General features: G+C 47.4%; 1 protein-coding gene across 9 annotated transcripts; it reads right to left on the bottom strand.

The window, feature by feature from the left end:
• Positions 1 to 1,627: 1,627 nt before the first annotated feature.
• Positions 1,628 to 27,616, bottom strand: CIDEA (cell death inducing DFFA like effector a). Of its 9 annotated transcripts, none has more exons than XM_070275569.1 (6): positions 27,363 to 27,616; positions 19,204 to 19,348; positions 18,245 to 18,391; positions 8,851 to 9,032; positions 6,097 to 6,222; positions 1,628 to 1,874 (listed from the first exon to the last, which is right to left on the bottom strand). In XM_070275569.1, the coding sequence occupies exons 1-6, from the start codon at positions 27,599 to 27,601 to the stop codon at positions 1,841 to 1,843; spliced, it is 873 nt and encodes a 290-aa protein (XP_070131670.1). In that variant the 5' UTR covers positions 27,602 to 27,616; the 3' UTR covers positions 1,628 to 1,840. The 9 variants fall into 9 exon arrangements, with proteins under 9 accessions (XP_070131670.1, XP_070131671.1, XP_070131674.1 ...); XM_070275570.1 differs by lacking the exon at positions 27,363 to 27,616 and adding an exon at positions 26,933 to 27,189; XM_070275573.1 differs by lacking the exon at positions 27,363 to 27,616 and adding an exon at positions 27,196 to 27,308 and having other exon boundaries at positions 1,826 to 1,874.

Below are 27,616 nucleotides of genomic sequence, written 5' to 3' on the forward strand. Positions count from 1 at the left end.
CGTCAGGGGTCCGGAGGCCGCTGTAGGACGGGCCCTGGAGAGCCCCTCCACCCCAGCGCGCTGCCCCTGGCCCCAACAGCCGCTTCCGAGGCGGGACCCCCACGCTCAGCGGCACCGGCCCGCTTTGTCCTGCTCCTCCGGAGAGTTATTTAACTTGTCCCGTCCACACAGGCCGAGACGGCGGGGGAAGCAAAAGAAGTTGCTGAGAGTCGGGCGTCGTGGAGCGCGGCCTCTGGGTTGGGGGTCGGCCCGAGAAGGCCCGCGCCACCGGGGAGGCCTGGGCGCGGGGCGGGGAGGGGCGGGCCGAGCGTGGCGGCGCTGCCGGGGCAGGGGAGACGCTTTATTTTTTATAATTCAAGAGCGCTGAAGTAGATGGAAGTTTCAGGGACCCAGAATTGTGGCTAAAAACCCCAAAACTGTCCAGTAGGAGAATGAGCTGGCCTTGTGAGGGACGTCATCCCCGAAAGCGTTCAAACCTAGGGTGACAGAGAGCCCGAGGGGCCGCTGTGGGGCGGCGGGTCCGGCACGCACCCACGACCCCTGCGACTCGCGCGGCGGCTACAGCGCGGCCCTCAGAGCCAGGCCCCTCGCCGGGCGTCCCCGCCTTCGCGCAGAGCCTTCTTTTCTAGAGCAAAACACCCTCGGGGGTGAACCCTGGTTTATTAGGTACGGGGACCAGCCGAGGCCACATCCTTTCGGGTTTCTGCTCTGTATGTTTGAGGTCTGCCTCTCCTCCAGCGAGGCCAGTGTCGGTGTGTGGCTTGAAAGTAATCCCACCCTCGCTGTTTCCTCCGGTCGCCTTCCCGCGAATCGCGGCCCAGACGGCGAGGGCAGCCCGGTGCCCGCCGAGAGCGCCGCGCGCAGCGCCCGCGACCCGGGAAGGGGTTTCGACGCACGCGCAGTTTCGGCGCCCCTGCCCCAGCCTTGCCGGGGTGGCCGGGTGTCCAGCCCCGCCTCCGTGATGCTGAGGCGGGAACAGAAGGCGAGAACTGGCAGGATGAGGGAGAGGCTAGGTTCACTTAGAAAAGATGGAGCGCTTTTGGAAGAGTCGGATCCTGGATCCTGGATCCTGGAGTCAGGGACGGAGGGTAGGAGGGTGGGTCACAGTCCCCCCAAAAGACTGGGGAGCTGAGTCGCGCGGACCTGTGCTCTCTCACCAGGTGGACCCTGGAAGCCCTCACCCCTCGGAGCTGTCCACACCCGCACAGACCAGGAGCCCCAACACCGCAGTGGCGGGGGTGCGGGGGATTGCGCCTTGGTCTGGCTGTGGAGCGGCAGAACGTTCGCCTCTGTGGCCAGGCCAAGGAGGACCTGGTTCCGAGCAGTGCAGGGCACAGTGGCATGAGGACGCAGAGCAGGGGGGGGCCGCGAAGAGGCGGTGTGACCTTCACAGCCGGCCCTCCAAAGGTCACAGCCAGTGGGGATGGTGGGTGAGGCCTGGATGGGACCAGACCCCTGAAGGCCGAGGCGTGTGCTGCGCATCAGCCCCCAGAAGGCCTGGAGTGACCTCCTGGCGCGTGAGGGGAGGGGAGACCACGCAGCGGAAGGGACGCTTGAAATAAAAAGTAGTGCGCTGACAAACAGATTTAAAAAGCCACAGTTCTTTCAATGTTATGTATGTTTACCACACACACGAATGTTGGGGGGAAGCTCTCCTCCTTGCGCACCTAAATCTGTGGCCTGAGGCTTAAGCCTGCTCTGAGTTTGGGGACGGTCGTGCAGTGGAGGCCTGTAACCGCAGGTTTCCACCTTGGTCCTCTCTGAGGCTTCAGACGCGGGAGTCCCCCGGGGCTGCTCTTTTCTCAGGTGCCCCCAAGACACACCAGGTGTTTGCAATTGTTCATCTGAGCATGGTTCCAACTCCTTTGAGGAAACTAAGATAATTGTAGCAAGGAACAAGGGTCAAAAACGGGAAAGGTGAGGGCCCACCCGGTGGCGTAGTGGTTAAGTTCCCGTGCTCCGCTTCAGCAGCCCGGGGTTCGCCGGTTTGGATCCCGTTCATCAGGCCATGTTGTGGCAGGCGTCCCACGTATAAAGTAGGGGAAGATGGGCACGGATGTTAGCTCAGGGCCAGTCTTCCTGAGCAAAAAGAGGAGGATTGGCGGCAGATGCTAGCTCAGGGCTAATCTTCCTCAAAAAAACACAAAAAAACAAAAAGAAAGAGAAAGGTGGCAGACAGGAGAGGGGATGCTGCCCACAGTTTCCTTTGCATACAGTTTATCACAGAGGAGCAGGAGACAGGCGACCCCCTGAGTGGGAAGGGCACCCTCAGATGTGGGGGCAGAGCGCTCTCTGTGGCTCATTCTGGGGGGTGAGCATGCTGGGCCCAGCTTCCTGGAGAAAGGCCACATTCTCACAGGTCTGGGGCACTGAAGGAAAGCAACCCAGTAGCCCCAGGTGGGCCAGAGACAGGGTCAGGCCGTGGGTGATGTGCCCACCTTCCTTCTCTGCGCAGGAAGCAAAGCATATGTTTGCTGCACAGTGTGAGGAGAAAGAGGACTTTCCTTGAGGAAATGGATCCAAGATTTAGGATCCTATTCTGAAAAAACCTACAGCACTGCCATTGACTTGAGACCCAGAGGCCAGCCAGATAACAGACGCCTTCCCCAGGGACGGAAGGAGAGTAGAACCGTGTGAACTAAGAAGTGCCAGGCCGGCGCTGCGTCTGGCCTGCCTGTGTCTGGCAAAAGGAGAACACAGACGCGCCAAGAAAATCCGTCTGGGAATGGAATTCCTGGACCACCTCATTTTGATCCTAATTTTTCAGATGAAGAAAGAGACTTGGGACAGCAAAGTCTGTTCCCAGCAGGGTGATTTTAACCAGAGTCTGCCTTTCGCCGTGAGGTAATGGCTTTTAGAATCTTTCATTCTGATGCTCTCAGTTCATGCCAGGCCTGTACTCCGTCCCCTGCTCATGGCAGAGAGTACACCTGGTTATGAGGTGGAGACACAGCAGGACATGTGGGGGCGTGGAGCCAGCTGTGTAAGTACACTCACAAAGGGGGGCACACTAAGAAACAGAAATGGAAGGATCATGAACCCTGAGCTCATAGGAACGATTTACTGTTTTCTAAATTGTGATTCTGGAAGTCAGTAAGTTGAGGGCACATAGAAAGACCCTGAGACCTTGAAAGGAACACATGCCCCCCCCCCCCCAAGCAGATTCAGCTAGTGACTTAGTTATGAGTGACATCCCAAACCCTGTAGCACTTTCTCCGCAGAGTCCACGCTTGGTGGAGCTGTGCTGAGCAGCCTGGGCCAGGAGCTGTGGGTGACGCCAGCCCGGCCCACTCCTGCTAACCATGGGGGCCGCGCCTGTCTCTGGGCTGGTGGGCTAAACGTGGGTTGTAGAGAAACTAAGATTAGAACAAGAAAGTGTCGTGTTTGCAATGCATGTTGCCTAATCCGAACCGGAGATGAGAGGGAGCTGCACCTGTTGGGACCCTCCCCATAAATGGAGCAGGTTTTAATTCTGTCAGTTTTCTCTGTGGAAAGTCTCATGAAGGGCCCTCTGAAGCCTGTGATGCTAGCAAAGTCGGCCTCCGTCGTTAGAGCCTGGGGGCCCTTCAAGCCTTCCCTGAGGGTCCTGCAGGGGCAGCTCTGTGCCGGGCCATCCCAGGAAGCCGTGGGCACACAGGGCCGGGGAAGGCTGCAGCGTGCTCAGAAACTCCCAAACTCTAAGTAGTCCTTCTTTTGAATTAATCTGCCTTCTGATGATGAGATGGCACTTCTATATTCTCCTTTTGCTTAATTTCCACCTTAAAACAGGCCAGGGTGCCCTCTGGATACTGTGAGGAAAAGGACACACCAAGTGGGGGCGGCAGCTGAGTCAACGGGATCAGGCTGTTCAGTGAAAATTCCTTTTTTGGAAGCCAGGCAGGCACTTTCCAGGACTGCGAATCCTTGGGAAGTGACGCAAGCCCACAGTCAGCGAGAGGCAGGGGCCAGTGCTCCTCGCAAGGTGCCGGAAAGCCAGGCTGGCTGGCCCCGGATCCCACGACCGATGCTAGCAGTTCTGGGGCCTCTCCCTCCATCTCCTTTGCTGGCAGCCTGGCCCGGCCCAGCCCGCGATGGGGAGGGCTCTCAGCAGAGCTCCTTATATAGGGAACATTCCACAAAAGAGGCTCCTGCAGGGCAGCACAGGGACTACGTCTGAGCAATCTCTGTGATAACGCCCTCCACCAGCGGCAGTGGCTTATTGTAGAAGGACAGCAGAAACAGAAGGAGGTGGGGGTGTTGCTGAAAGGACCTACTTTTTCACTGTGTTAAAAGGAGAGGCTGTGTTTTGAGGGATGCTGCTGTGGTCCCTTTACTCTGCCTCCAGCCTGCAGGGCGTTGGTTGCTGGCTGGCTTCTCCAAGTAGGCAGCTCAGAAACAGTGAGCCAGCACTGGCATGGACCCTGGTCACAGGGACCGCAGAAGTGGGCTCTGGACTGTGTTTGTGAAGGGAGGAGAAGTCTAGGCCCCCAGGGAAGGTTGGACAGTGGGCAGGAAGGAGCTTCAGGAACAGTGTGGGGCATTCTTTGCTTCTAGGGTCTCAGGACAACCCATGGCACCTTTTCTCTGTGCCTGAGCTGTCAGCGGGAAAGGAGAAAGGCCTCTGAGGCAACATTTCTTAACAGGAACATCACAAATCTGAATGGGGGTAGATTTGTCTCCTAGCATCTGTTCCCCCTTATTCTGGTAGCATCACCCCATTTCCTTGGGGAGCCATGTTCTCCCCACCCAACTTGTGTGGTTGGGGCTTATCCTTCCCTGTCTGCAGGACCAGGGGTGTGGCCCTGTGTCATGCCAGCTGCTGTGACTGCAGTGGCCAGAGGCCTTGTCCAGGGCGTCTCTCTGGGATGCAGCGCCAGGATTTCCTGCTGTAGGGGCTGACATGGCGCTTCCCTGTGAGGAGGGCCAGCCTGAAGGCGACACCAACTTAGAGGAAAGCAGGCCTCACAGGGAAGCACCAAGCAGGATGGAGATGACAAATGCAGAGACAGATTCCTGGCCACCTCCTTTGAGTGCCACCTGCAGCTAGAGCCACTGCTGCTCTCCTTGGCTGCCTCTTGGCTTATGCTGGCCTGAGTCAGAGTTTTTTGTGTTTTTTCTTTTTTGAGGAAGATTAGCCCTGAGCTAACATCTGCTGCCAATCCTCCTCTTTTTGCTGAGGAAGACTGTTGCTGAGCTAACATCCGTGCCCATCTTCCTCTACTTCATATGTGGTACGCCTGCCACAGCATGGCTTTACTAGCAGTGTGTAGGTCCACACCAGGGATCCGAACCAGTGAACCCCGGGCTGCCAAAGCAGAATGTGTGAACTTAACCACTGCGCCACTGGCTGGTCCCCTGAGTCAGAGTTCTGTCATTTGCACCCACGGGTCCTGACTGACAACACAGGTGACCTTAGGAAGTGAAGATGCGGTCCACTGGTGCCATGCATCAGGTCTGGGTTTCAAGAAGTTTTTCTGTTCGTTTTTTTTTAAGAAAAGGCTGAAAGTGCTGCTTGAAGACCTCCAAAAATTCAGGTCCTTAAGCTTTTGGGTCCCTTTGGGACCATTCAGGACCCACATTAAAAAAAAAACCCCACAGTGACATTTGACAGCTCTTTATTTCTGTGACACCAAGAACTAATAAAGACTTAAAAGCAATTATATCTGTTAGCAGAACATTTTTGGTTGAGTTTTGCTTCTATATGAAAGTTTTGTTCTTTTGGGAGATGAAAGAGACACAAGAAGTATTATGTGTATTAAAAGTAACTCTTGTGATTGGTTTATTGCAGGAGGCAAGGAGCCACCAAGGCCTAATGCATGTGCGCTGCTCCGGAGCCACCGAGACATTCCTGCTCTTTGGTCCCTTCCTCTCCCGGTGGAGGCTGGCACAGCTCCTCCCCTTCAGGGCATCTGCTGCATGGCCCCCATTTCATGTGCCATCAAGCGCCTTTTCTTTCACCTGGGTACCACTCCTGAGCAGAAATGCCCAGCAACCTACAAGTGCCTGCGGTTGAGAACATAAGCATATTCCAAATTCATCACTTGAGAGGGAAGGTTTGGGTCAAGAGCTGGCTGAGCCCCCTGCAGCGGGCAGCCCTATCCACACATGAACGGTCACCTGGAGCGTGACCTGGGAGAAGCCTGCTCTTCCGTGTCACCCAGCACTCGGAGCATGTATGTGCCCGTGTAGATGAGAAACTGTCCGGTCACCTGGGCAGCATGGGACAGGAACCGCAGCAGGCTCCTGCAACAGAGGGGACAAGGGCACGGGTCAGGCTTGGAGTCTGGGCCAGATGAGGAGCAGACCTTGTGAGAACTCTTCACAGCCCCCCCGCTCCCACTAAACATGTGCTCAGGGCAGGCAGTCCGCACCTTCGAAGGCTGGGCAGAGCCCCCTTCCCCTAGCCGCTTCCCCAAGCGGCCTGTTGTCCAGCAGCTGGAGCGCGGAGTCTGCAGACTGCGCACCCAAGAACAGTCTCCACGGCCTGCCCTTCCGCCGCTGGCGTGTTCTGTTGGCCTTGGGGGTGTGGGGCTTGTCGCTGAAGTCAGTCGAGTCAGCCGTGAAAGGGGTCAGGCGGCAGACAAGGCTCACAAAAACTGCAATCGTGATCCTATGACCTGGTTTGCTTAGGGCGGCTGGGATGTCTCAACGTGACACTCTTGTGGCATCTCAGTCCTAAGGCTGAGTCTGGCATTCATGCTATTTCAGACTAAAAAGTAGCTCTAACTCAAATTCTTATTCTCTATCAAATCCAAACCTATGGGGTTTTATTCCAGTTTTTAAGGCCCGTCACCTCATGAGGGCAGCCGAGCCTGGGGTCAGCTGTGCTAGTGGGGAGAGCCCCCGCTCTGGCGTCCCACTATGGGGCCCTGGCTGGTGGCGCCTTCGATTTGGGGGCCTTTGTGACTTCTGTGGCTGCTTGTGGTGCCATCAGTTCTATCAGATGGTAAGAATTAGCGACCAGAAGGCTAAATTTGCCTTTCAAGAAAGATTGCTGAGGTGGGATTTTGGGTGAGGTTTTCTTTCTTCATTATGTTTTTCTACGTTGTTGTAACTCTCCTGTCTCACTTTAAAAATCAAGCAATAAAGCTATTTTCTCCCATCTCCGCCAAAAGAGGAAGCTCTCCTGGGGGTCAAGATTTCCACACTAGCACCTGTTGTCTAGGAGTCAGCCCTTGACGGTTCCCAGTGGGTCATGGAGGCCACCCAGAAGCCACTGCCCAAGCCAGCCTTGTGCCAGGCCTGGAGACCCATCAGAGGAGAGCATTTCCAAAGCGTTCCCCACCTAGCCTACGCTCAGGGGAGGTCAGAGCCGTCCACACGGGGCCAGGGGAGAGCGCCAGCGCCCTCGGAGAAACAGGAGCCCTGCCCCGAGGGGCTGTGCGGAGAGCATTGGAAGGACAGCAGTTGCAAGCTTTTGAGACTAGCTTCGAAGCCCCTCTGCCACTGTCAGTCTCTATCCTTGCCCCCATCCCTCCACAGACAGTCAGCTCTGGAGAGGGTCAGTGACGACTTGACTGAAGGGCTCAAAGTAGGTGTATTCAGAGCCTGTGCAACCAGAAAGGACTAGGAGGCAACCTTCTCATTTTAGAGATGAGGAAACTGAGGCTCAGAGAAGTTAAGTAATCTGTTAAGGGTCACACAGCTGGTTGCTCAGAGGCAAGGCTGGGAGGGACTACAGGTGCCCCTCTCAAACCAGAGCTCGGTGGCAGGATGTCCGTTCCGGTTACACCCAGGGAATGTGTCTGGTGAACACACAGAATTTGTTCAAAGAGGTCTGGGGATCTGTCTTCTACAGGCTCCCCTGTGAGGCTGTGTTGCCAGCCTGACCCCAAGCTGTGGGATGATGGTGCCCTGGCAGTTTGTGGAGAAGGGAAATGCCAGTGCCACCTTACTGCTAGCTTCCAGGAGGCAGTAATATGGAAAATACATGCAAAAGAGCACTTCTCTAGGTCTGCGTGGCTGCTCTGTACAAAGCAGGCGAGGATCTCCATGGCTCTGGTTTTACGTGTCATTGCTTAGAATTAAGGTTTTAAGATGCACAGCTCTAGCTTTTGAAAGAAATTTGGTTCTTCTTTATATTTATTTATTTATTTTATTATTATTTTTGAGGAAGATTAGCCCTGAGCTAACATCTGCTGCCAATCCTCCTCTTTTTGCTGAGGAAGACTGGCCCTGAGCTAACATCTGTCAGCATCTTATTTATTTATTTAATTTTTTTTTTTGAGGACGATTAGCCCTGAGCTAACTGCTGCCAATCCTCCTCTTTTTTTCTGAGGAAGACTGGCCCTGAGCTCACATCGTGCCCATCTTCCTCTACATTATATTTGGGAGGCCTACCACAGCATGGCGTGCCAAGCAGTGCCATGTCCACACCCAGGATCCGAACCAGCAAACCCTGGGCCAACGAAGCGGAACTTAACTGCCGTGCCACCGGGCTGGCCCCTGTGCCCATCTTCCTCTACTTTATATGTGGGATGTCTGCCACAGCATGGCTTGACAAGCAGTCCGCGCCCAGGATCTGACTCAGCGAACCCCGGGCTGCTGAAGTGGATCGTGGGAACTTAACTGCTGCACCACCGGGCTGGCCCCTATATTTATTACTTAGTTTTTGTCTCATTATTATTTAACCGTCTTTGGAGAGAAAAATCTATTTTGGCTCAGGACTTTGTTTTCTGAAATAAGTCTGTGACACAAGAGTTAAACTACCATATGACCACATGAATTAGAGTGAACTGCAACACAACCAGTCAGGTCAGGACCTCCGTGAGGCTGGGCTCTGGGAACGCGGAGGAGCAAGCTGGGGACGGGCCACCTGGACCGTGCCTTGTGCAGTTTCCAGACCCCAAAATCGACCTCAAAGTCTGTTACCTCAGCAGGGCCTTGACCCCTGTACACCGGAAGTCGTAGGACACTGAGTACATCTCATACATGGTGGCCTTCACGTTGAGGCAGCCGATGACATCCTTGGGATTCAGCTTGTACAAGTCGAAGGTGACCCTCGCTATTCCCGATCTCTTTGGCTGCTGGCGAGCTGGGACATAGTTACTACCCTATAACAGTGAAGGGAGCAAGAGACGTTAGGAGCACCCCCAACTATGACATGCAAATTCTATAATTCTGGATTTATGCTAGTTTTGACTCTGTCAGTTTAAAATCTGTTAGTGACTAAGCTGCTGGTTATTTGAGGACTGTTTTTACCGGGCGATATGCTTATACTGCTACCCTGTCCAAACCCATGAGAAAGGGTCCTTTTCTTAATCTCCTTTCAGTTTAGTGACTCAAGATGAGTGTCATTGAGTTTGGGGGCCTGGATTTCAGGGTCCAGGGTTCAATGAATGGTTGTGCTATTGACACGTGGTATTGAGGCACACTCACCTTAGTCACTTAGGGCGACCTCTGGTTACTTGATTGACATGGACAGTCGCATGACTATCCCACAGTCTACTGAAAGAGAGGCAGGCAGTACTATTTCCATTTTACAAGAGGCTCCTGGGCGGAAAGTTTCAGAATCACATGGCTAAAGTGAGGGTGTAAGAACCTTTTCAGGGCTTCCCTTATTTTCTTATAACTGCTCTGGATGAAAGCTGACTCCCCGGGGACACTGAAGTCTATATGGCTACAGTGTCCACTCTCAGTCTACCTGAAACAGCTGACCTTCAGGTTGGGAGAGAAAGTCAGAGACCTCTGTACGTCCCCAAGGTTATAAATAGCACTGTAATATAATCTTCCCCCCGAAGCTTTGAAGAAACAAGATGAGAACAAAGCTGTCCCAGGGTGCACGTGCCGGGCCAGGGGCTGCTCTGCCTCAGGCTTGCTCCCCTTGCAGTATTCAACCATTCAAAGAGACGCAATCAACAGCATTATGACCTCTCTTGAACCTCTTGGGTTGGGAGTATTTGAGGCCATGAATGTTAAATTCGCTAACGACAATAATCTACTATATTTAAAGTTAAAACATGAATTCTCCTGAAAGTCCCCAAACCCCTCTTGCTGGAGCCACTCTTCTTTCCTCCTCCACAGAACACATGTTTGATGCAGAAGAGGTCCCGCTGCCTCTTTGGGGGGTGCTAACTATGCATCATTTAGGAAACTATATATATATATATAATATATATATATATATATAATATATATATATATATTTTTAAAGATTTTATTTTTCCTTTTTCTCCCCAAAGCCTCCCGGTACATAGTTGTGTATTTCTAGTTGTGGGTCCTTCTAGTTGTGGCATGTGGGATGCCACCTCAGCATGGCCTGATGAGTGGTGCCATATCTGCACCCAGGATTTGAACCAGTGAAACCCTGGGCCACCGAAGCAGAGCGTGTGAACCCAAACACTCAGCCACGGGGCTGGCCCCTGGAAACAATATTTTTAAAAATTAAAATTACAGAATCAAAAGGGGCTTTCACCTATATCCTTTCACAACTCCTTCTCATTGCCTCACATTCCTTTCTGACAGATGAAAGTTTTTATCTTACTCTCCCTAAACGTCTTCCTCAAGTCTTGGTCTTCAATCAAAATCAAGATACCCTCGCAAAGCTAATCTGCTCATCACCTAACATCCAGTGTGTGGATTTCTATAATACGAGGACTAAGGAAGGAGGAAATGATTCCCACCCCATCCTCTTTCTTGAGGAGCTGCTTTCTCACAGGCTTTTAAGGCACTTAGATTGAAGAAGGGAGACCCCTGGTGGCTATTTCTTGGCTGGCAGTTCTTGTCCAAGTCAAACGAAATTGTCCTCGCTGATAAAAACACCTACAAGTGAGATAGGACCTATATTCAGCTGTGAAGTGCCCATTTCTATCCTGAAGGAAGAGGGTATAAGCCGAGAACCTAGACTCACAACCCAGACTCACAAGTCGACCAGGCTGTTTCTAGGCTGAGAAGGCCTTACGCCCCTCCTTGAACGCATCACGTGGCAGTACTATTCGCATCCATTGTCAGCTCCGCATCCCAGGGCCCACTCACTCTGGCGGCTTAAACATATTACATATTAACCGTCTTCCCTAGTAACCCAGTGTCTTGTATATGAAAACAAAGAGAAAATACCCTTTCCTTCTGAATTAGTTTCCTACGGCTGCTGTAACAAATTACTACAAGCTTTGCAGCTTAAAACAACACAGATTTAGACTCTTATGGTTCCTGAGGTCAGCAGGCCAAAATGAGCCGGCAGGGCTGGTTCCTTCTGGAGGCTGCAGCGGGGACATGGTTCCTGGCCTTTTCCAGCTTCTAGAGGTGCCTGCACTCCTTGGCTTGTGGCCCTTTCTCACGTGACTCCTCTGTCTTCGCTCCTGGCCCTCACTCTGACCCTCCTGCCGCCCTACTATAAGGAATCTGTGATGACACTGGTCCTCCGGGTAGTCCAGGATCATCTCCCATCTCAAGATCCTTAATCACATCTGCCAAGACCCTTTCGCTACGTAAAGTCACATATTCCCAGGTTCTGGGGAATAGGACGAGGCCATGTTGGGGGGGCCATTATTCTCCCTACAACATCCTCCTCAAACAAAAAGCAGTACAGCCCAAGACTGTCTTTTAAAAGATTTATCTGATTCATCCCATGATTTCCCAATTTACTGGCATGATCTGCTCAGCTGCTTTGAAGGTATTTTAAATTTTATTCTTTTTATAATTGGTCTATAGTCTTTTTCTTCCAGTTAGAAAAATTATGAAGTATTTGATACATATAGGAGGATACATACAATATGTGTAAAAACAAGGAATCATAAGATGATGGGTGTAGCCACCACTCTACATAAAACAAAGTTTGCTTATTTTCGAATTATATATAAACGATTAAATGCAGAGGTTCTCAAAGTGCAGTCTGGAGACACCTGGGGGATCCTGAGACTCTTTCAGGGAACTGAGAGGTTGAAACTATTTTCATAATAAACACTAAGATGCATTTGCCTTTTTTGCTCTCATTCTTTCACAAGTAGGGGAGTTTTCCATTCTACACTTGGGAAACCTGCATAACTCAGTGAATCATGTTTCCCAAATGACCATTGGATGATGTTACAAATTGTCCCTGGGAAAAAGACCCATCCAAAGTGCAAGATGGACCAATGGATTCCATCCCAGCGGGGAGGCAGCCTTCACTGGAATGCCTTCAGATTCCACACTGCAGCCAGCCTTTATGAAACCACCACTTGTTGAGTTTTGGAGTAGTATCAAAGAAGGATATCCTCAATTTCCTGAGAAGATCATTAAAATACTGCTCCCTTTTCCAACTATTTATCTGTGCGAGGTCATATTTTCTTCACATACTTTCATCAAAACAATATATTACAAGAGATTGAATACAAAAGCAGATATGAGAATATAGCTATCTTCTATTTGGCTAGGCATTAAAGAAATTTGCAAAAATGTAAAACAATGTCACTCTTCACTAAATATTTTTGTTTTGGAAAATAGTTATTTTTCATAAAATTGTGTGATTTATGTTACCCTGTATTGTTATTATTTTTAATGAAGTAATATATATTTTTAAATTTCTCCATTTAAATTTCGAATATGGGAAATACCTGTATCTATAGCTTATAGTTTCTCAACCTTGGCACTATGACATTTGGGGCCATAGAATTCTTTATTGTGGGAGCCATCTATGATATTCATTATAGACTATTTAGCAGCATCTCTGGTCTCTATCCTCTAGATGCCAGTAGTACCCTCTGCCCCAGTTGTAACAACCACAAATGTCTTCAGACATTGCCAGATGTCCCCCAAGAGGCAAAATGGCCCCAGTTGAGAACCTCTGATCAACGGATATCTATAGATTCTATTGATATAATCCACATAGACAAAAGCTGTTAGGGGGTCCTCATTAATTTGGAAGAATGTAAAGGGGTCCTGAGATAAAAAGTTTGAGGCCCACTTTCTTAATGGATTATTCTTCAATGATTCCACTCAACACAGTTGATGAGATTTACCCATGTGGAGGCCTGCAGTTGCACTTCACACATTCTCACAACTGAAGAGTATGCCATTCAGTGAATAGACAGCAGTGTATTTATTCATGTGTACATACATAGAAGTACATGGCTGGGTGCCCGTGCTGAGTGTATGTCTAGGAATGGAGTTGCTGGGTTGTAGCTGGTACTTCAATTCTATGGGATAAAGGCAAGTTGTTTTAAACAGCTGTTGGTGGGAGTGTAAGGGAGTTCATTGCTCCATATCTTAAAAATGGAAAAAATTAAAAAGCCTAACAATACCAAATCTAATGGCTTAAAAGCGTATCATATTGTGGGTTTCACCTACATTTTCCTAGTTACCGGTGAAGTTGAGCATCTTTTCCTATGTTTTATTGTCCATTCTGCAGATGCCTGTTCCTATTTTTTGCCTCTTTTTCTATTCAATTGTCTGTTGTTCCCATAATTGATTTGTGTGGTTCTTTAAATTTGCTGAATACTAATCCTTTGTTGGGTTATGTTGAAAACACCTTCTCCACAGTTGTGGCTTATTATTTTACTTCCTTTATAGTATTTTTTGATGAATGAATTTCTTAATGGAGTTGAATTTATCATTTGAAATAAATGGTTTGTGTGTTGTGTCTCGTTTTAAAACAGAACACTCTGATGATGCCAAATAGACGTGTATTAAATCTTCTCAGTCTCGTCTCCGCCTTCCTTCCCATTTTGCATCTCTGTCTCTTTGTGTTACATCCCAGGCACCGTCTTTACACGTATCTTCCAGGTCTTTCATTGCTATCGTCAGTCCTAGCTGAGTCTGCATTGACTTTAATTGCTGTATTTTTCACTTCCAGAAATTCTGTTTGATTCTTTCAAGTCTACCTAGTCCTTCTTGATTACCTCTTGGTCCTTCTTGCTTCGGATTACTTTTTATATTTCTTTGAATTTTTAAAATATATTTATTTTATACTCAGTATATGAGTCCAACATCTGATGTTGTTGCAGGCCTGACTTTGTTGTTTCTGCTTACGCTCAAATATAGTGCCTTGATTCACAAAACGTGACACAAATGGAACCATGTAGTACGCAGCCTTCCGCATCTGGCTTCTGTTACTTAGCATAATGCTTTTGAGACTCATCCAAATTGTCAAGTGTATCAATAGTTCATTCCATTTTTATTGCTGAGTAGGACTCAATTGCATGGCTGTACCACAAATTGCTTAGCCACTCACTAGTTTAGGTTGTTTCCAATTTTGGGAGATTATGAGTAAAGCTGCTGTAAATATTCATGTAGAAGTTTTCAAGTGGGCATACGTTTTTCTTTCTCATGGATAGATACCTAGTAATGGAATTGCTGGGTGTGGTAAGTGTTATGTTTAATATTATCAGAAACTGTAAATCTGTTTTTCCAAAGTGGATGTACCATGTTGCATCCCCAGCAGCGATGTATGCGGATTTCAGTTTCTCATCCTCACCAGCACTTGTTATTTTCAGTTTTTAAAAACTATTCTAATAATTGTATAGTATTACCACACTAAGGTTTTCATTTGATTTTCCTAATGACTAATGATGTTGAGCTTTCATGTCCTTATTTGCCATCTGTACATCTTTTGATATAATATCTGTTAAAATATTTCATCCATACTGTTTGTTTTCTTATTATTGATTGTGATAACTTCTTAAGTATTCTGGATACAAGTTCTTTGTCAGATACGTGTTTTGAAAATGTTTTCTCCCAGTCTGTGTTTTTAAATTTTCCTAACAGTGTCTTTCAAAGAGTAGACACTTTAAATTTTGATGAAGTCCAATTTATCATTTTTTTCTTTTTTGGTTTGTGCTTTTTAAGTCCTACAAAATTTTTGCCTAACTCAAGGTCACAAAGGTTTTCTATGTTTTCTTTTCTTTTCTTTTTAAAGATTGTGGCACCTGAGCTAACAACTGTTGCCAATCTTCCTTTTTTTTCCCTCTGCTTTTTTTCTCCCCAAATCCCCCCAGTACCTAGTTGTATATTTTAGCTGTGGGTCCTTCCAGTTGTGGCATGCAGATGCCGCCTCAGCATGGCCTGATGAGCAGTGCCATGTCCGTGCCCAGGATCCGAACCAGCAAAACCCTGGGACGCCAAAGTGGAGCATGCAAACTTAACCACTAGGCCATGGGGCTGGCCCCTCTATCTTTTTTTTTTTTTGAGGAAGATTAGCCCTGAGCCAACATCTGCTGCCAATCCTCCTCTTTTTGCTGAGGAAGACTGGCCCTGAGCTAACATCCATGCCCATCTTGCTCTACTTTTTTTTTATGTGGGATGCCTACCACAGCTTGGCTTGCCAAGCAGTGCCGTGTCTGCACCCAGGATCCAAACTGGCAAACCCCGGGCGGCAGAAGTGGAATGTGCGAACTTAACCACTGCGCCATCTGGCCAGCTCTATCTTTTTTTTTTTTAAGTTTTATATTTTAGGTTTTACATTTAAGTCTATGATTAATTTCAAATAAATGTTCATACATAGTGTAAGGTATGAGTTGTTCTTTTAAAAAGTTGTTTTATCTATTCTAGGTCCTTGGCATTTCTGTGAATTTCAGAAGCAGCTTGTCAATTTCCACACCAAAAAAGACTGCTGAAATTTTGATTGGGATTGGATTAAATCTACAGATCAATTTTGGAAGATCTGACATCTTAGCATTGAAAAGCCCAATCCATGAACATGGTATATCTCTGCATTTATTTAAGTTTTCTTTGATTTTTCTCATCAATGCTTTATAATTTTCAGCATACAAATCTTGCACATATTTTGTTAGATTTACCCCTAAGTATTTTCCGCTTTGATGCTATTATAAATGATGCTGGTTCTTTATTTCAATTTCTAATTGTTCATTGTTATAGAAATACATTGAGTTTGCATACTGACCTTGTATCCTACAGCCTTGCTAATCTCATTTATTAATTCTAGTAGCGTTTTTTTTTGTAGATTCTTTGGGTTTTCTACATAGACAATCATGTTTTCTGTGAATAGAGATACTTTTATTATTTCCTTTCCAATTCTTTATGTGTTTTATTTATTTTTGCCTTATTGCACTGACTAAATCCCTTAGTATGTTGTTGAATAGAAGTGGTAAGAAAGGACATCCTTGCCTTGTTACCAATTTTAGGGATAAAAATTCTTTCTTTCATTGTTAATTATTATATTAGTTATATGTCTTTTTGTAGATACACTTTATGAGGTTGTGGAAGTTCCCTTCTATTCCTATTTTACTGTTCTGACCATATGTAGTGTTGAATTTTGTCAAATGCTTTGTCTACATCTATTAAGATGATCAAATTTTTTTTGTTAGTTTGTTGATATGGTGAATTATATTGATTGATTTTTTTTTTTTAAGATTTTATTTTATTTTCCTTTTTCTCCCCAAAGCCCCCTGGTACCTAGTTGTATATTTTTCGTTGTGGGTCCTTCTAGTTGTGGCATGTGGGACGCTGCCTCAGCGTGGTTTGATGAGCAGTGCCATGTCCGTGCCCAGGATTCGAACCAACAAAACACTGGGCCGCCTGCAGCGGAGCGCACGAACTTAACCACTCAGCCACGGGGCAAGCCCCTACATTGATTGATTTTTGAATGTTAAACCAGTCTTGCATTTCTGGGATAATTCCCACTTGGTTATGATTTATTATCATTTTTATATTTTGTTGGACTCAACTTGTGAATATTTCATTACATATTTTTATTCATAAAGAAAAAAATATATAGCGCCTTGAGTCCTTATGTTTTGTGGGGGTTTTTTCTGATATATTTTATTTTGTTTTAAAAAAATGTTCATGGTGACTCACAGAATTCATGAGCTACCAATGGGTCACACACATAATTTGAAAAACATTGATATAGAGACATTTTCCTCTGTTGTTTTGGTAGCTTGAGTATGTCCGCTGGATGATCAAAGGAACTAGCTGACCTGCTAGAATGTTAGCTGGCATAGGAACTTTATTGAAGTAGTAGATATATATCTTAGATTTTCATTCCTGATACTTTTTGATGAGGAGAGTTTTTAAAAGTGCCAGTTATGGTCTGATCTACTGAGGATCCAATGAGTTTTCCATGGCTAGGTCAACTATCAGGTAGAAGCTGGTGATATATTTTTAGAACTTTCTTGGAATGCATCCTTGATCTCTAGTCCAGCATCATGAACCTCACGTCTTACCCATGGAGCGGTGGTTCAGGTTGCCCTCCATTCCCTAATATGTTTTGTGTCTTGATTGTGAACTCACATTTGTTAGAACTTTAAGAATGAAAACTCTCTGACCATTCAAAGCCTATTTGCTCCTTCTAGTTAAGTAGGGGCTACCAACCCTGGGTCACCAGGGCTGGAGCAAGGGACTAGTTGAATAAAGAGAATACAATGAGTAAATTCCTTCCACTGACGCTTCCTCCCAAGATCTCCATAAACTAAATTCTCAGCTTGGGTGTTTTTGGAATCAGCAGTCCCTGAAATCTCATGAGAGCAGCTTGTGGCCACAGATTCTCTTCTCTGCTTTATGTGGGCATCTCTTACCACTTTGTGTCAGCCTAAGACTTTGTCTCCTGTCTTCCCAGTATCCATCAAAACTGAAGCTTGTAGTCACTGAGGTCAGTAGATGCCCACAGGTGACATGCCCACAGGTGAGACACCCACAGGTGACATGCCTGTGGGTGAGACGCCCACGGGTGAGATGCCCACAGATGAGATGCCCACGGGTGACATGCCCACAGGTGACATGCCCACAGGTGAGTTGCCAGCTTCTGTGTTTGCTTTCCTCTCTGAGTTCTAGCCCTCTTAAAAATGTTGGCCTCTGAGGATTTCTCTTTCTTGAAGGTGAGTTAGGCACGTAAAAGGATGTTTTAATATTTTGCTGTACATTTTGAGGTGTTTTATAGAGGGAGGGTTTCCTAAGATATAAAATCTATGATTTTCCCAGAAACAGAAACCTTTATTTTATCTCTTTACTTTTCTAAATCACTGTATTTACACACACTCACACATACACTCCCCTACTTAATGTCACTGGCTATGTTAGCTTGCCGGCCTCTAAGGACAGAGACAGTGATAGCTACCAGGTCATATCTGTACACTTTAACAGGATCTGTAGCTACTCACTGGTCAAAGCCTGTCCCCCAGAATTATTTGCTTTAAATGACATAGCCCAAGTGCACAGAGATGCTAAATTTCCTAGCAATACTCATAATAAACCCTTTGAGGGCAGTAAATCCAGTTATTAGGTGAATGCAAAGTATATATTTAGAAATTGGGCAAGTCAATACCAAAGTGGGGAATGCACTTTTATAGGTAAAAAGTCTACCCATAGCTGTTTGGATAACAGCGCTTTTGCTTACCGGTGTCCACTTCTGCCCTTTTTCCAAGATCATGAAATGTGTGTTGTCTCCTAAGGTTTGAAAGAACTCTTCCGTGTCCACCACGGTGCCGTCTTCCTCCAGCACCAAAGTGACCAGGCCGCTGGTGATCACGAGGGCGTCCAAGGTCTGGAGTGGCAGTGCATCAGAGACACGAAGAAAGTAAGAGAGTCCATTGGACCAATCAATGACATTGATTAAGACATGGTTTCAGAAGTGTTGGCTGATTTTGATCAATTTTTAATGGTAAAGGTATACCTTAATTGGTGTCCATGGCTCATTCTTTGCTTGGAAAAGACAAGTTAAAATTTTTAAGGGACCTATCTTCTTCAGCGATTTCAATGACATAAGGTAAATGATTACACTGAATAATATTTACAATTTCTGAAATCACCTACTTATTTTGACAAATAGAAAAGAATGATCTTGCACATATGATATCTATAGAGGCTGTGTCTCGAGTGGCATATTTGAACGTCCCTCTTGCTTTGGAGACACTGTGTGTTGGATACCTGTTCTTATTTCCATGGTGTCTTTGTCTGGGTTATGCCTCCACGAGAGTCTATGACTCTTTCTTATTTGGTGATCTACAACACTGTTTAGATTAGGGACTATTCTTCCCTGGCCTTTATAACGAAAAACAGATTTCCAAAGTCTCCTGCTTCCTTCCATTCTCCCCTGTCAAAGAAACAAAGCTACACTATCAATTGATGACTATTTTTAAGGTTTTGTCTCTGTACCTAAATATTTTATGGCACAGAGATGCAGTTTCCTTTCATTCTTTTGTTCTCCCTTTAGCCACTTAGAAGTGGCTCCCTTCAGACTCTCCAAGGCCAGGACACTGACATTTCCGTCTTGCATTGGCTCAGTTCCCAAGACCACGGCCCTGGGTGAGTGCAGGGGACCTTCTGTGAGCTGTTGGAGGAGGCCGCTCATGGTACCTTACTGAGGAGCTCCTTCAGGTTGCTCGCCATCACCCCTCGCCGGCTGCTTCTGTCATGGTTGGAGACCCGGAAAGGGCGAGCTGAATGCATCAGGGGAGTTAGTAGGACTTTCCTAGTCTGTGATCCCATAAACGTCAGGGGCCTGGAAATGGATGAGAAAAGTAGAAAATATCTTTGACATTACTTTTTAAAAAGTCTTTAAAAAGAGGTTGAAGTACATAAAAATAAAACGATTTTAATATTTGCACCTAAAAGAAAGAAATTCAATGGTTGAAGATTGTTAAAAGTTATATCTATATAGGCCCCAATATGCAAAGAACAACCAAATAATGCATCAAATTAAAAAACACAACCATAGAGGCCGGCCCTGTGGCCAAGTGGTTAAGTTCGCGTTTTCTGCTTTGGTGGCCCAGGGTTTCGCTGGTTCGAATCCTGGGCACGGACATGGCACCACTCATCAGGCCATGCTGAGGTGGCATCCTACATGCCACAACTAGAAGGACCACAACTAAAAATACACAACTATGTACCAGGGGGCTTTGGGGAGAAAAAGAAAAAATAAAATCTTAAAAAACAAACAAAAAACACAACCATCATTACACCTATTTTACCAGAACTTTCCAAGTCCTTGCAGTAATTATTTGAGAAAGAATAGTAAGGGCAACAAATTCAAAAAAGAAATAAGAACTATATTCTGCAAACAGGGGTTTTAGAGCCGAAAAATCTAAGAAAATGATTTTTAGAGACCAGGGCATAGCTAAACAGAGTTAAAGAATTAGGCACACACACAAATACTTACATATTTGTATAGTAAAACTAAGCCAGAAATTTAAAAGCCAAATATTGGTCACTATAGCAATAAAGCAAGTTTTTAAATTAACAGGAGAAACAAGGAACAACAGAACCCTCTAGTAACTGTGGCTAGAATAGCGAGAAGGAAAACAACTTTAGGCCTCATGTCACATGACACTGTGGAGTAAGTTCCACATGTACCAAAGAATTAATTCAAAAATTCACTAAAAATAGAACTAACATAGGAAAAGAAAAAAACTAGCAAAATCAGGGGCCGGTCCAGTGGCGCAGCAGTAGAGTGCGCAGGTTCCACTTTGGCGGCCCGGGGTTCACCAGTTCAGATCCCGGGTGCGGACATGGCACCGCTTGGCACGCCATGCTGTGGCAGGTGTCCCACATGTAAAGCAGAGGAAGATGGGCATGGATGTTGGCTCAGGGCCAGTCTTCCTCAAAAGAGGAGGACTGGTGGCAGATGTTAGTTCAGGACTAATCTTCCTCAAAACAAACAAACAACAAAAAAACCTGTAGCAAAATCAAATAAAGACAATTTTCTCAGGAAAAAAATCCCCAATCCTTGATTATTAAGCTTTAGTTACCTACCATGTACAAAAAAGTGACAAAGTGGGGGATAAATGAGAAACAGCTGCTAAGAAGCTTACTACTTTAGTAATTTAACAAGTGCATAATTTACTTTAAATACTAACTCAGTCCTCAGAAAACCCTGTGATATAGCCCTCACTTCTCAACTGACGATGAGGAAACTCAGCCCTGCTCTTCGCCTCCCGAGGGTGATCAAGGCGCCTCTAGATCTAGTTACATTAAGTAACTAAAGAGAAATAAAAGTTTGCATGTTAGTAAACACAAGGAGGTTCTGATAGAGATTAAAGAAGCTTGAAACCACCTTTGACACACGACCACGTGCCTTTAAACCAACACGCAAGACGTTATTTAAAAATAACTCCATGAGGGGAAACAGACGTGCCTTGCTGGTGACACTAGAAGGTGGCTCAGTCTCTGTGGAGACAAGTCTAGCAACGTGCAAAGAGCTCTCCCCCAGGACTGTGGGCTTTTTAATATTTAGGAATGTATCCATAAAGAGACTATTCAAAAGAATATGAATAGAAATTTGCAATGTTTCAGGCAGATCTTGCTTCAGGCGGGCGCTGTGATAAGTGACATGGGACCTTATTTAATCCCCACAGCCCCAGGGACCTGCACCTGGAGCTACACTGTCCCCATGCCCAGAAGAGCGCCCATCTATTTCAGGTGCTCAGATAGCTATTGACTATTTGGGTAAATGCTTACATAGCAACATTCAGGAGCATGAAACAAAGGGATTTTTAGGACAACCTTGTAGAAAATAAAAAGGGAGGCCAGCACTGCTGTCTGACACTATAACAGTTTATCGAGATTAGCCCTGTGAAGGCTGCAATTCTAGCGAATACCTGTACTGTTTGTGAATGCCTATCCCCTATGATTTGGCACTTTATTTTATAGATATACATATATATTACATATGTATACAATACATACAATATATAATTACATATGTATATAATATATACATATACAAAAATATATACTTGTACATACAATACATGCATATATATACATACACATATTGTCATTTATTTATCTATGCTTTATTTTCCCAATGAGATTGGAATTTCCCTATTGACAAAGGCTTCTTGGTTGTATCTCTCATAATGCTTAACTTGGTGCCAGGCATATAAGTTTTAAATAGTATGTTATCTAACTTGAAGCTCTAAAATGGACATAAGTGAAAATTCAATGACTTACCAAGTAATTTGCTATATGAAACACTGATATAGCTCAATAAAAAAAGAAAAACTGATAGCACATTAATGAACTGGCTCTCAAAAATTGTCAGGCTAAGTCCATGCTGTCAGCATGATCAGCCAGGTTCAGGAGGGTCTCCATAACAGTGACTGTCTCTGTCTTATTCCTATGGCTCGCCAGCAAATTGGCATTCTGGAACGAGACCTCGATTGTTAGCAAGCATTCGCTCTGACTCGTAGCCAGCCAGCATCACATTAGTGCCTGTCACTGCTTGCATTCAAGCACTTGCTATGACCAGTAACATGCTGGCTCTTTAAATATATTAAATAAGTATCGTGACAACCTTACAAGGAAAGTGTTACCTCATTTCTCAGAAGACTGAGGCTCAGAGTGGTTTCTCAAGGTCATCCAGTTAATAAGGAAAGAAGGTGGGACATAATCTTTCTGAACTTCAAGTCCCAAGCAAGAAACCTCAGCCCCGAGCACTGTGAGGAGGAGCTGCTCCATGGCCGAAAGGACAGCAGTGCGCTCAGTTCCCACTCTCAGCAACTTTCCCTCTCCGGCTGCCAGATCCACTGCACAATCTGGGGCATCTGCAAGGGGACTTGCCTGGTCAGCGGTCCCTCACGCAGGCTCCCCTTCAGACTGAGGAGAGACCCACTGAGTAAATCCTAGCCTTGAACCAACATGGCAGTGGGACTGGCATCCTGCCTCTGGACCTTCGCCCTGATTCCAGCGAGTTACACCAGGTTCCAGGTTGCACAACACGATGAGCAAGATGCCCACATTCTGCTGAGCTGATGCTGCAGGGAACTCACTCACAGTCTCATCCCTGGTGACCTGGGGGACAGGCAATGAGGATTACCCATATTATGCTGTACATTTAGAACCTAGCTTTGTCCTCAACCTAATCTAGCATCTGAAACAAACTCGCTGGTGAAGTCTCTATGCTCCGAGTTCCACTCTATGCCAAACACTGTGCACATTAGCACGTTACCTAATAACTCTACAGAACAAAGATTACAGATAAGTAAAGCTGAGGCTCCAGGGACATTAAGAAATTAAGAAGTCCAAAATTAGCAAGTGGGTTTGAATCCAGCTCCTACTTTCGCAGCGCAACGCCTGCCCTACCAGATGAAAACCCTGGTATGGTACAGGGGGGCCCTGGACCCTCACCAGTAAGAGCCTTTCTTCTCCCACAAAGCAGGAAGTCATTGCTGTTGCACAGGAGGCCTTCTAGAGTCTACGCTCACCGAGGCCAGGGTCTGTGCGTACATTTTTTACTTCCGCACTGCACCTAGCCCACTGTCGGCATGTGATCTATTTACTGAGCAAGAGAGAGGCTACGACAACATCAAGAAACGGGAGAACAAAGTTCCTGTCTTGGAATCTGAGGTCTAGGCCCTAGTGGCCAATGGCACACCCTGAGGGCATGAAGAGCTTTAACCCAGTTGCTTATGATCCTGTCTCCTCATTGGACGCCAACGCTCACGCCTTAGTAAGCACCAGCGCTCCAGTGACCCAGCACAGTTGACTATACAAAGTTCACATTGTCTTCACTTCTGACAGGATGAGACCTGGCAGTCATTTCTGGTCTTCCCCTTCACACTGCCCTCCAGATAGCCATCCTTGATAAAAAAAGGACGTATAGCCTATCGTTTTTCCTACCCGTTAAGTTTCCTCACTAAGGACTCTGTGAGGAGAAAAGGCTTATGGAGCACACATAAAAAAATCCTTGAAGACATGAAAATTAAATTCTGCCATTCTTTCCAAGGAACAGGATGAGTGATTTGATGTGCCAAATTATATAAAATCAAGACTATCTTATAGATAATATAAAAAAGGATTAAACACAATTTTATGTACATTAAACCTATTCAACAAATGCTACATGAGTACTTACTCTGCTTCAGCTAAACGGACAGTAGGGTTAACTAGCCAGAGAAATGAACAAAGCAACATCTTAATCCACTCACTTCTGGTCCTCTAAGTAGGATAATTTATGTCACGGGCCTCTAGCATGAAGCCTAAAATGTGTTGCTATTCTCCCCTCGATATTTTAATACAGCAAAGCTGAAACTGGAGCCCTGAGAAGGCTCGGAACTCTGCTTTTAGATCCACCACTTGTTAACGGCCCTCTAATCCTGGGAAACTGCAGACAGTCATATGAAGCAGGAAGGGAAATAGCTCACTAAAAGGAAAAAAAACAAGGAAACAGGTCGTTTAAGGAAATAGACTGTTTCGGGGAAATCAAGACGATAAGAGAAGTCAGACTTCATAGAATATTCTTGAAAATTGTGAAGGAGCATATCTCCCAGAAGTGAGGGAAACAGAGAAGTCTTTGTATTTTTCCCTGAGGGAACCAAGGAGTCCTCAGCTTATGAAAGTGTGTGAAATAAAGCAAGAAGACACAGACTGACAGCACATGTGAGCTTGACTCTGGTAAAACCAAGCTGACCACCACAGATCACGCACGAGCATCTTCACATGCCACCCCATGGACTGATGTTTATTCTGAAAGGGCTGGAGGAGAAAAGCAGGCCCAGTAAGAGGCCTTGGCCAGAGAGAAGCATTTTGGTGTCAGTGTTGAGGAGGTAGCTCTCTAAGGCTGTGTAAGAGAATTGCCCCGGGAATATTCGGAGTGAAATGATGACAGAGGGAGCCCCACATTTCATCATTAGGTGGAAAAGGAGGAACCCACATGAAGTAATAAAGCACAGACAGGAGTAGGATACAAGTCAACCAGCACTAGGCCAAAGCCAAGAGTGACAATGAAAATGCTGCGAAGGGAAATGGTGATGGCAAACATGGGAACACAGAGAAATAAGATGGCTTATAGTATCCGTCAGCCCCAGCTGGGTCTCTGTGAGCTGCAAGGACATGTCAGAGTTGGTGCGGTCTCACCCAGCGGCAGGAGGTGGAGGAGTGTCTGTGGCCTGGAGAGGCTCCCTGCTCCCTAGCAGCGCTGGGCGCCCGGTTACAGGCAACACACCTAGGTCAGGACACGTCTGCCCCATGGAGGAGCCGGCCTGACAGGGACTATGGCCTGTGGTCTGGGCATTGATCAACCTGTCAAAATGCTTGGCCTCATCAGTGTATTAAATATATGACCATGAAGTCTTTGAACACTTTGCGATGTTATTATTTTTTTTTTTAGAAAGATTAGCCCTGAGCTAACTACTGCCAGTCCTCCTCTTTTTGCTGAGGAAGCCTGGCCCTGAGCTAACATCGTGCCCATCTTCCTCTACTTTATATGTGGGATGCCTACCACAGCATGGTGTGCCAAGCGGTGCCATGTCTGCACCCGGGATCCGGGCTGGCGAACCCCGGGCCGGCGAGAAGCGGAGCATGCGAACTTACCTGCTGAGCCACCGGGCCGGCCCCTGCAATGTTATTAAAATAAGAGTTTAGACGCACGAAGGAGTAAGTACCAGTAACCTGGGAGATTTACTTGTAGAAAACTCAGTTTCTTGCTTATGTCACTAATAAGACTGGTAAAATCTGTACTGAAACGGCAGCTATTCAAAACCGAGAGTTCCCTGTTCGAGGAAAGAAAAGATGTACTCAGCAGCTACAAAAGCAGCTATTTTGCACAAAGTATAATATATATCAGCTTCATAGCAACTTCAAGGTTGGCAGGAATGTTATCACCGACAGGACACAAAGACAGAGTAGGTTTTGTCTCTAACAACACACATTCGTGTGGACACCATTGGTGTCCACAGCTGTGCTAAGAGACCTCAAGCTGCTTTCATTGATGACTAAGGCCCAGAGTGGTTACAGACGATTAACGAACTAATGACTGGATTAAGATTTTATAGTTGCTTACAATTTCTATGCCATCATACGGCGCCACACTTGACGCAGTGGGAACCTCACACAGATACACTTTGAATGTTGGTGTACTGTAGCAGGAGTCAGGTGCAAGGCAGGGTCAGCCTTAATTCTGCGGGCATTGCCACTTCCTCCTGCTCCAGGCAATACCAGTGAGGAATTAGCGCCCTCTTTCTTACCCGTCCTTAAAACTCGGCTCACCAACCGCTCAGTGCTCCAGAGGAAGTTGGAGAATGGGCGTTTGTATATTAATGGGAGAAAAGTTTGGAGGATGTGCTCCAAAGAGTTGTTACCCTCTGGGAGTGGACTTGCGGAGTGAGTGGAACTGGAAGGAGAGGAAGAAAAACAGGAAAGAAACCAAGGGGCTTACTTTTAGGCTTAAGCCACCATAGTGAAGACGCGCGAAACAAATCTGTTTCTCGTCTTCCCTGGCTCCCACAGCCCGACTTCCATTTCTTGTTTTTGTTTGTTTTTAAAGAAAAAGCCAGTGCTGTCCAGACAAATCATCTTTACATTTGGCTGCTATTTTTCTAACCTTGAGTACCGCACACCCAGGTTCAGCCCTTATAGATCACACTAGTTTCCCCTTCCTACCCCACGCCTAGACCCCCTGGGTACAAATGGGATCTGTCGCCCCTGAAAACCTGCGTATTAAAGTACTGAAAGCCTTCTCCATTCTTTTCGAAGCACTTTGAAGATCTTCAGAAAAATATGACCCCTCCCTTAAATCTATTAAGTTACTGCCACACAATATCTTTAGGACTTTACCGATAAGGATTGGTTTCGGTATGTCAGGATGTGAAGATGAACCCAAGAGCGGGAAAAGCTGATGCGGTGTTTTCAATCACGCAGTAGGCGGAACGGGGCAAAGAGGTGGCTGGTCCCTTCCTGGGCAGCGTCACCGCCTTTGGATGCGGCGAGAGCGGGGAGCGCTCCCCCCCTCCCCAATTCCCCTTACAAATCTGGGTGGGCTCAGCGAGCAGGGGTCAGGTGCTCAAGGCCCGAGGCGCGCCCCAGGTCAACCCACCATTCCCTTGGAGCCCAGAGCCCGCGCTCGCCCTGAGGAGTAAGCTTGGGGCATTCCAAGGCCTCTGAGCGTCCCCACGGGCGCCCTTCTCCTCGCCCCAGCTACCATCGCGAATCCGAGGTCCCGGAGAAGCCCTGTCCCTGCGTACCGTGGAGGCGTTGCCCAGGGTTCCCAGGACGCAGCCCTTATCTGCACCGGCGGCTGCGGCAGCGGCAAGAGATTCGACCACTCCCGCACTCACCACTGTCACCTGTTCCTTGGACGCCCACGCACCTCCCGAGCGCCACCCCTGACCCTTGCGGACAGCTGGAGGAGAGGGAGGAGACGCGCGGCGGGTTCGGGCTCTGTCCGCCGGCGCTAGTCCGCTGGGTGGGCACCAGACTGGCGGCTGCGTGCGTGCGCTGGGACCCGGGCGCGGGGCGCAGGGGGATGCGGAGCTCAGGGAGATGCGGGGCGCCGGGGGAGGCGGAGCGCGGGGGACCTGGGGCGCGCGGAGGCGCAGGCATGGCCCGGAGCCCGGCTAGCGTGCCACTCGCCTGATGAGGGCTCCGGCGCAGTCCCGGGCGGTCTCCATCGCGCGGGTGTAGCTCTCAGGCGCGGCCTCTCCCCGCCCGCGCCGCCTCTTAAAGCGCTGCCGCCCGCCCCGCCCTGCCCCGCCGGGTGCAGCCAACCTGATCGCGGCCTGACCGCGCGGTGCCAGGACCTTGGCAATGCGCTCGCCGCTGCCAAAGGTCGCGGCTTCGCGTTGTGGGTGCGTGACCCGGTCCACGCCCTTCGGGCCCCGCGAGCGGAGCGGCTCTCCGAGACCGCTGCAGAGAACGGTGCCCACGACCCTCGAACCCCAGCTGCTCCGCAGGTCCCGTGATGGTCGCCTGTCAGCCTGTTTGCCTCGCACGTCCTGGAGGTTGAGGCAGTTGGCGACATCACCAAGCCCGGCGGCATGGCCTTGGTTGTGGA

The sequence above is a fragment of the Equus caballus genome, chromosome 8, assembly GCF_041296265.1.
Source record: "Equus caballus isolate H_3958 breed thoroughbred chromosome 8, TB-T2T, whole genome shotgun sequence".
In the NCBI taxonomy this organism is placed as follows: domain Eukaryota; kingdom Metazoa; phylum Chordata; class Mammalia; order Perissodactyla; family Equidae; genus Equus; species Equus caballus.

What these genes read in the sequence shown, in the direction of transcription:
- CIDEA (XM_070275569.1), bottom strand. Translation starts at nt 27,601, where the DNA reads ATGCCGCCGGGCTTGGTGATGTCGCCAACTGCCTCAACCTCCAGGACG. An exon ending in GCGGCGAGCGCATTGCCAAG is followed by an intron (nt 19,349 to 27,362) that starts GTCCTGGCACCG and finishes ATCCATTTCCAG; the next exon opens with GCCCCTGACGTTTATGGGAT. An exon ending in AAGGGCAGAAGTGGACACCG is followed by an intron (nt 9,033 to 18,244) that starts GTAAGCAAAAGC and finishes TCACTGTTATAG; the next exon opens with GGTAGTAACTATGTCCCAGC.